Source organism: Lissotriton helveticus, chromosome 7 (genome assembly GCF_964261635.1).
Source record: "Lissotriton helveticus chromosome 7, aLisHel1.1, whole genome shotgun sequence".
NCBI lineage: Eukaryota > Metazoa > Chordata > Amphibia > Caudata > Salamandridae > Lissotriton > Lissotriton helveticus.
In genome coordinates, this window is record NC_136068.1 from 165,332,458 (window position 1) to 165,341,823 (window position 9,366).

The 9,366-nt window shown below is 42.4% G+C and overlaps 1 protein-coding gene across 1 annotated transcript in view; it reads right to left on the minus strand.

Moving 5' to 3' along the window:
- Window positions 1–9,366, minus strand: part of CSE1L (chromosome segregation 1 like) — a 399,917-nt gene that overhangs the window by 136,893 nt on the left and 253,658 nt on the right. Inside the window, exons 17-19 of the mRNA XM_078651858.1 lie at window positions 6,013–6,110; window positions 2,859–3,009; window positions 897–1,105 (exon numbers count right to left, since the gene is read on the minus strand). Coding sequence (XP_078507984.1) covers window positions 897–1,105; window positions 2,859–3,009; window positions 6,013–6,110 — 458 coding nt within the window. The remainder of the gene's footprint in view (window positions 1–896; window positions 1,106–2,858; window positions 3,010–6,012; window positions 6,111–9,366) is intronic.

Below are 9,366 nucleotides of genomic sequence, written 5' to 3' on the forward strand. Positions count from 1 at the left end.
TGACAGATGCTACAGCAGATGCTCCAGCAGGACAGAAGCCTCTCAAATCTCTTTGCCGGTTTCTCTATCTGTTCGTTTCTGTACACTCCACCGCTTCATGGAGGATGGGATTGCTGTTCTATTCAACGCTTATGACTATACATTGATTCCCCTATGAGAGAAGGTATAGTTTCTTACCTGTAACTCCAGTTCTCTTGTAGGGGTATTTCCATGATAATCATTAGCAATCCTACCTCCTCCCCAGTGGAGTGGACAGACACTTTCTTGCTCCGCTATTAATCAGCTAATACAGCCTTCACAAAGAATTGAGATAACTGCCTCTGGCTGAGCATGTTGGGATAATGAAGGTCTCACTGCTCTTAAAGAGAGTGTCTCCTTTTTCTTTACTTATAATGGCAGCCTATGGGCTACATTGCCCTGCACTGCTTCATAGCTTTTCTCTCTTAACAAAGGGTTTGTGAAGGTTCTTTGACAGTGTCCTCGAAAAATGATCCATGCACATATTTTCTTGGAGTCTCCTTTTGCCGCTTCAAGCTGAAGTATTCCGACCACTGTAGCCTGGTCCTTTAGGCTGCATTATGACTGACTTTTCAAGGCCTTCCTGAAGAAAGGCGAACTTCAGCACTTAAGATATATTGAAAAATGTGTTCCAGGGTCCGTCCCCGCAGGCGGGCAGCTCTATTCAACCCTTATAAACTATACATGGTAATCCCCTATGAGAGAAATGCATTATTCAACAATTACTGAGGAAGTTGATTTCCTGTGAAAATGCTGAAATCAGCACAAAACCACAGGACTCTACAGCTGGCTATCTTGACTGAAGAATTAACGTTTAAGGTCATCAAATGATTAGGAGTCAATTCAGAAACACACATTACACTGCATACTTAACTTACAATTTTATCTGATGCTGATGTTGCTATTGCACCTGCGCCACGTTCCAAATATGCCTGAAGAAGTCTGACAAGAGGAGGAATGTTTCCTGTTCTTTCCCACAGAATCGGCTGAAGTAGATGAGGAAATAAGGCCATGTAGGAAGATGGGATGTCATTCTTGTGCATTTCCAACAGCAAAGACATCACTTGAAACACATATGGAATAAACTCTAGAGGTGATAGCAAAAAGAAAATAACTCCGATGCTGAAATACCTAACCACTAGTCATACAGTTACCTTGTCACATAAAGGAAACGATGATTTCAATTAGCGGAGACTTTCACATTGGCTAAGTGCTGTAAAGAAGGAATGGTATGGTGTTAATTATAAACATAAGACTATCTCCACTTAGTATTTCTGATCAGAGTTCGTCAATTCAAGCTATGGACTTTCCCAGATCGTTTTCTTCAGCAGAGCATTTAAAAGTGGCTCCATGCAATTTTTGAAATCAATAAGAGGAACAAAACTTGCGATCCGCATCATAATCGAACTTGGGAAATTATAATATTGTGCTGTCTTGTGTCACTGCCTGCTCAAATATTTAATTAAATTTTTAGAACAATGCTTTTTTATTAGCATAAAAACTCCACCAGTAGAGTTTAGAATTTCGGTATTCAAGAATGTTACTGTCTATTTCAGATAGAAAACTTGTTAGCTCCATCTGAAGATATGCCACAAGCTCGGATATAGATCACTAAACATTACAGAAATTATGTTCTGGAACGTAGTGTTTCCATCAAATCCCACATCCTTGTTCAATTGTTTTGAATAGATCGAAAATGTGTGTATTTCATCTCAATTTATTCTAATTAGTACCCTGTTTTCAAAATAATGTATTTACTGGTTATATAACATGGTTTTCTGTATGCATGTTTGTTGAATGGCACCTTAAAGCTTAGCGAAGTCTAACGGTGCACACATTTAGAAATGTGCAGGACTTCTGAACACATTTAAATAACACAACCTAAACTAAATTTACAGAGAAATCTTGCCAACGGATAGTGAACATTTAAAAAATACAACTTAAACCAATCTTTAATAATACATCCCTCTTAGTTTGAGACAATCTGAATTTAATTTCATTTAGGAAAGAAACTCTAAAGCAAAATGTTCAAAGTTATAACAAGAACATTAAGCAGCACCATAGCAATTCAATTGGTTGGAAAGTAAGGGCAGAGTAAGGATCTAAAATACTCCTTTCTAACCATGCTTACAGTATCAAAGGGAGTCTGGAGGGTTTTAAATAAGCTCAAAGAAGATACCCACAATATAGAACTAGGATTCTAAGTAACTGAATATTCATTAACCTTAGAATAACAAGCCACTCACAGCCTGGCGAAAGGTAAATCAGGATGCTTGGGGGGAAGATGAGAAGGAGTAACTTTAAGCAAACAAGTCACAAAGAGAAGGCTAGCTTCTGCAGTGAAATAAAACAAAGGCTCTTCTCGGTCACCCTACGGCATAAACGCTGGAAATGGGAGAATATGTTCATGAGGAGCAGGTAACAATAACCTGAAGCGCCTCACAAGCTGAAGCGGGTTTGCACAGAAAAAAAGGAAATACGACATGTCAGTTTATGCACAAGATGTAGAATCAAATCACCCTTAGGCCAATGTAAGGGCCACTAAAAAAACTCTCCATTGATAACATATGTTTATTATAAAACAAACAAAGATTCAAACCAAATTAAAGTTCTAGTCTCAAACTGGTCAGTATGAAAAGAACACTTGTGCCCACCAATAAGAGCGGGAAATGAACAGTTGACTGACTTGCATTAGAACGGAGACAGCTGAAAAAACCTCCAGCTATCTCCATTTAAAAAGTATTCTGTTTAGTTAAACTAACTTTATGCTCCTCAATTATAACTTGGACAATCTGACATAAACCCAACAAGCTGCTCAAACAAAAACATGTTTCTAGTACCTTGCACGTCGTTCTGCAAAATCTCTGTGAAGACCAAGAACAATGCCTCTTCAAAGCTTGAAACGGCTGAAGGATTTGCTTTGCAAGTAATTCTGATCGACAAGCAAATGGATTCAAACAAGTAGTGATTAAAGTGAGGTTTGCTTGGGTTCTAAAAAAAAGAAAAACACTAAATTAAACCAACTGTTCAAATTGCTTGTTAAAAGAAGAAAGGATCAATTATCAATTCAGATTTTTTTAAAACCAAAACTATATGCAGATAATTGTCAATTCTCCCAAGCATGCAATTCAGTAAAGGTTGCCCACTTATATACACATCACATATGTGTAAATAGAGTCCTGTGGTTGAGGATCGCAGGGTCACCCATGAAGTGGACAAGAATGCTTTGCAAGGGATAGGCTAACAGGATTTGCAACCCGCTTTTGAGGCGGGTGGGTTGAGGAATACAGAGCAGGACAGTGCTTCACCCTCTAGCAAGTACGCAGATTGGAGGGGCAGGCAAATGGGTGGGGGCATAAAATAAATACACCACAAAATAAATACATGAAATGAATAAAAAAATCAAACACTTACCCGATTGCACAGACACGTCCTACTTGCTCTTATTTTCCGACATCATGTCAAGGGACCCAGCTAGCCTACATAGTCAATCCTGGCACTGCTCTCAGCATGAGACACACCAGAACTGGGAGGGTGCAGCATCTCTTGGTGGCCCAGAGGACAGTAGAGGTCTGTGCAGGCTCTGAACCCAGCTGTCGAAGATAGCTGGGTTGAGAGGTTTATAATGCATGTCAGAGTGGCCGTTGCAAGACAGCTGGCCAAAGGGACATGAACACTGTAAACTAGTGCACAGGCATCCCACCACTGCTGCCACTCAGCAGGCCCACCCCTTCCGGAGTCCTGCTGGGTTGATGAAAAATGAAATGGTAATGAATTAACTTTATTAACATTTTATTTTTCGTCTCTGGGGCTTTTCTGGGGGCATTTAGGAGGGGGACGCTCGCCCGCTGTAATGGAGTCGCCCTTGCCTTTAGCTACAGCTTTACCATACAAAAAATAAGAAAGGGGGCAGGGCGAGGGGCCCCCCTCACTTCAAATGTTCCAAAAACGATATTTTTTTAAACTTTCATTTTCACTAACCTGTGATTTGTAAACCAAAAGGTCAGCAGTGGGCAAGGCGTAGGTATATACCAACAATGCACCACCAGCTGCACAGGGGCGGACGGGTGAAGAGTGCAAACCCAACATCGGGTGCACAATGCAATCCTATGGAGTTTCTTCTTTTGGGAAACAGTCTGCAGGCTTCGAGCATGAGGGTCCAGACAGAACACCAGCGACAGCACAGGTAAGATAAGGTGTTGGGGGGTCACAGGGGAACTGCTATTCATGCCCACCAAAGCCCAGAAGTTGCGGGATGCCTTTAGACATCAGAAATCTTACCGGGCCGGTCGGGGGTCGTCTGCAGATTCACTCTGTGGGTGCCATCGTGGGTAAAGAGAGGTCACCCAACGCGGATTCAGTTTCCTGGTCGCCGGGGAGACTTCACTGGGCAGTTGGGCCACTCAGACTCAGTCGTCTGTTTTCTTCTGGACAGGTCCGCTGTCCACAGGAGATTGGTCAGGTCCGCTGTCCACTGGAGATTGGATTGGATTGGATTGGATTCTTTGTTGAAGGCAGCAGTCCTCCCAAGGGTTTCAGAGGTTGCAGGCTCGCCGAAGCTAGAGACAGGCCGGTAGGGCTGGGGCCAAGGCAGTCGTTATTTTCAGTCTGCAGGGTCATCTTTCTTCGTATGTTGTCGCACATCTAGTTTCCAGGTCTGGGGGAGCCACCTAAATACTAGATTTAGGAGAATAGCAGGTAGGGCCAATGGGCACCTTACCTGGGGGTGACTACACCCTCTATTATGCCACCCTCCTGTGGGAGGGAGGTATAGACCTAGCCCTGATTGGAGGGGTCTCACCATCTTCAAGATGGCGGGGACAGACATGTGTTTCACCTCTCCTCCCCACGTTAGGGGTGGAGTTGGCAAAGGTGGGCAAACCTCCTAACCTTTCTAAGTTTTCCAGCCGGTTTTCGTGCCCAAAGTGGGGATGTTGACCGGAGGCTGACATCTACTGCTAGCAGCAGAGACTGGGGGTTGCATTGCAAAGGCATCAGGCCTTTGAAGCGCCCCTATTTGAGCACTGGCCGATCCTTGGGGAGGAAGAGTGACACCTCTGCCTAGGATGTGCATGGTTTCTGGTCCCAGAGAGCAGGGAATCTCTACCCAAGGGTCCAGAAACATGTCTGGTGGTGGCTGGCTGCAGCCAGTCAGAGACCACACGAGGGTTGGGAAGTTTTCAGGGGGCACATCAGATGTGCACCTCTGAGTACATATTACAATAAATCCCACACAGGCATCAGTGTGGATTTATTGAAAGGAGTAGCTTGGTACCAAACACTGCTGTGTTCAATGGAGCCATCATGGTGCAGTGGAACTTGAATAGTCAAGTTTCCAGCCCATGTACTCTCTACGGCTTCACTGGCACTTACAATATACGGTAATGGACCCCAATATTGTAGGAGCATATCTGCCCATGCAGATATGCCATAACCTGTGGCATAGTGCACCCTGCCTGGGCTGTGAGGCCCGCTACAGGGGTGACTTCCATATGCCTTCAGGCAGTGTTCACTGGCACGGCACCCAGCAGGGTGCCATGACGACTGTCGTTTACTTCCTCAAAGGGGTGTGCAAGCTGCAAGGGCAGTGGCATGATTCGAGTAAAAGGAGGGGAGTGTGGTGTCACAAGGGACTGTCCTCAGCTCCCAGGCCCTAGGTACCCAAGGTAATATCTACTAGGGGTTTACAGGGGGTAGAAATACCAATTTGGGATTTGTTTTTAGTGAAGAAGCACTGGCACAGGGGACATGGTTCGCAGGGACCATGTGCACTACAATTGAAACCACATCAAAACCAGGCAATACGTGGTGGGATAACCATGCAAAAGAGGCACTTTCTCACAAAAGGCTAATACTTTCAAGAATAAGCTCATTAGTGCCGCAGTAAAAAAAGAAAATGAGTTTTAAGAACAGTTGTGTCTTAAAAACTTTCTTTTCAGCAAAGTTTACAAAAAAGTGCAAACTGCATTTTCAGTAATTTTGTAGCACTCTTACCTTACTGACAGCAAGCAATTTTTGTGTAAGCTGCGATATCACAGAAGGAATATATGGGATAATGGTTTCTTGAAGCAGTGAGAAACTCCTCATAATTGCTGTTGAAGTAAATTAATATAGTAAATTCGAAAATCAGTAAAAACACCTACAAACATTGAACATTTTCATGCTGGAAAATGGCAAAATGCTATCACATACACTTAAAACAAAATCTTTAATGATGCAACAAATTAATGATACGTGGATGCTTATTTTATATCCTTGCCTTCCATATAATTTCAGCTCAGTGGATTTAAGAAGGAGGCATCTAGAGATGAATTACCTATGGCAATTCCAAAAATATATCGCAGGAATAAAAACCTGGTAAAGAAATAAGCAACCTTCTAAAAATAAGCCTTCATAAGTTTCTGTCCAATGGGTACTATTGTTTCATTTTCTCCTGATATGTTCATAGTGCAAAATGTTCAATGTAGGCACAATAACTAGAGGAAAATTGTAGCCCAAATAACACGGACCAAAAGCATCTTGAATAAGCCACAGAACACCATGAATATTGCCTTGGGTCACTCGTATTTATATCTTTTCTTTGAACTGGCACCTGACAGAATTGAAAGGGTGAGTCTTTGCTTTCCAAACAAATTGTTTTCTCCTTACTCATTCCAATCCTCAAAAAAGTCCACATTGTTGTTCACCTTACAAACTCCCTAATGTTGATCAGTTCCCACTGCTCAGAACAATCTCAGGACCAGTGTCAACACAGAAGAACACTATTCAAATAATGTTAACTAATATTAATGATGAATATGAGAATGCACAAGAAACAGCGGTGATCTGACATCCTCTCCACACAGATTCAATCTTTCAGATTTAAAACCTCTCCGATAGATTAAACAAGCTGTGTATTGCAGATCTGGAGAGTGAGACCACTAGAATAACAGCACGAAGCATCTCATTCAGAAAGGCCACATTTCAACTTGTACATAAACCTGAATTTGAGTAGTTGGGAATAACAAAATGTCGATACACTCCAAGTATCACACTTCTTCCTAGGAGCTAGTTACCAGTTGTGCTGCAAGACCATCTGGTATGTGGAAAGAATAAAATCTGTACTGGTAAGGCACTTGCATACTTGAATTTTACACTGCACAACAACTTCACCTGTACATGTGCACACATTTTTGATGAGTTGCTGGTATATGGGTGGAGTTGGCAGGACAGTGTTGCTAATGTGAACGAGTCTAGAGAGTAGGAGTAAAAAAAGAAAAATCTCCAATATAGGTAAAGTAATCCATCACCTCTAATTAGGTTCCACCAACCCCACCTCCAATGTGAAATTGGGTGAGGATTCCACAGAAATTGCGAAAGAGAAAAGGCGCCCTGTGTAACAAAGGCCTAGGTAAACAGGGTGCATGTCAGCATTGAATTGTATGAGCGAGTGACCGGAACAAAGAGCGTGAGACATTTTCCATTGTCCATAAAGGACAAGTTTCTTCAACCATCATTCAAATGGATATTACCAGACTGAGATGCTAAGCTGTGTTTGGAAGCATTGAATGTATCTGCAAAAACTATGACTCCTGGCTCAGAGTACAGCCTGTTCCAGCTCTTCTGAGCCTCTTCATATATGCTTGCTAAAAAGGCAGAGAATGCTTCGGTGAAAGAGCAGATTACACTTTGTAGGAAAGGGCACCTTATTAACATGGTCACCCTCACTTTTTGCCTGGTATCGGATGCAATGTTGATAGAAGTGCAATGGGTTCCTGCTATTCAGATCCCCAGTGCCAGATCTCTTCCCCTAAAACAATACAGTTGTTCCCCCAATTAACAATTCCTTTAGCACCCCTTGTAAGTCTGTAGTAAATGGTACCCCTGGGACATAGGGCATGGCAGCTAAAAAAGGGTCTTTAGGGGCTGAAGCACCCCTCAGCACCAACATGCAGACTGCCATTGCAGGATGCGTGCCATGGTACAGAGAAAAGCGAGGACACGACATGGCACACCTACTGTGTGCCATGCCTGAAAAGACTGCATGCCGTATAGTTAAGTCCCCCTAAAGCAGGCCATTAAGCCCTAAGGCAGGGTGCACTATACAACATGTGTGGCATGAGCAGCTATGCCCCTGTGATGTCTAAGTCGATTCTTACAAGTGAATAGGGAAGCCATTTTGAATATGTGCGCATACTTCATCATGTGTGATATCCTCACTTGGGGCAACCTGTGTTTTTTGATGTTTAGCGGCTGGCCCGGCCGCGAGGATGTCCTGCCGCTGCTTTGCGGTTCCATGGCGTTCAGATGTGATGAGAACTGCCAGGAATGAAGGGGGCCTAGCTGCTGGACTTACATTGGCTGGATTGGAAGCGGTACTTTCAGTCCTCATGCCCACTGGGGCAAGACATTTTAGTGAACATTCCAAGTTGGAAAACGGTACCCAACCGGGTTTTGCATGGAACTAAGACATAGCGACGATGGGCTGTACTACAAAGACCATGATGCCCTGTTTTGCTAACTCCCACATGGGCGTGTCTACACATTGAATAAAAGCTGTTTCCGCTTTTCCCTGCCTTATTGGAATGAGCCAGTGATCAAGAGCATTACATGCTCGAAACGCGTTTGGCAGTCACGTTGTGATGACCGGAGGGCTGGCTGAAAATCCTGCTGCCAGTAGCTGTGTGCGCATACTTCTTCATGTGCGATATCCTCACTTGGGGCAACCTGTGTTTTTTGAGATATACATATATATACAGACACACATATATATATATATACACACACACATATATATATATATACACACACATATATACACACACATATATACACACACATATATATACACACACACATATATATACACACACACATATATATATACACACACACATATATACACACACACACATATATACACACACACACACATATATACACACACACACATATATATACACATATATACACACATACACACATATATACACACACGTACACACACATATATATATATATACACACACATATATATACACATATATACACACACATATACACACACATATATATACACACACATATATATATATATACACACACATATATATACACACACACACATACACACACACACATATACACACACACACATACACACACACACATACATATATATATATATATATATATATATATATATATATATATCTCCACAGATCAGGCTCCAAACTCGTAGTCCAATGGCGCTCTTGTCACCGGTGCTGACTTCAAAGCAGAGCCCCGCTTTCGTCTATTCTCCAAAGAGCTATCAATGATAGCATAAGTCAGCACTCAAACAAAGGATATATTTCCCAAATTTTCCTT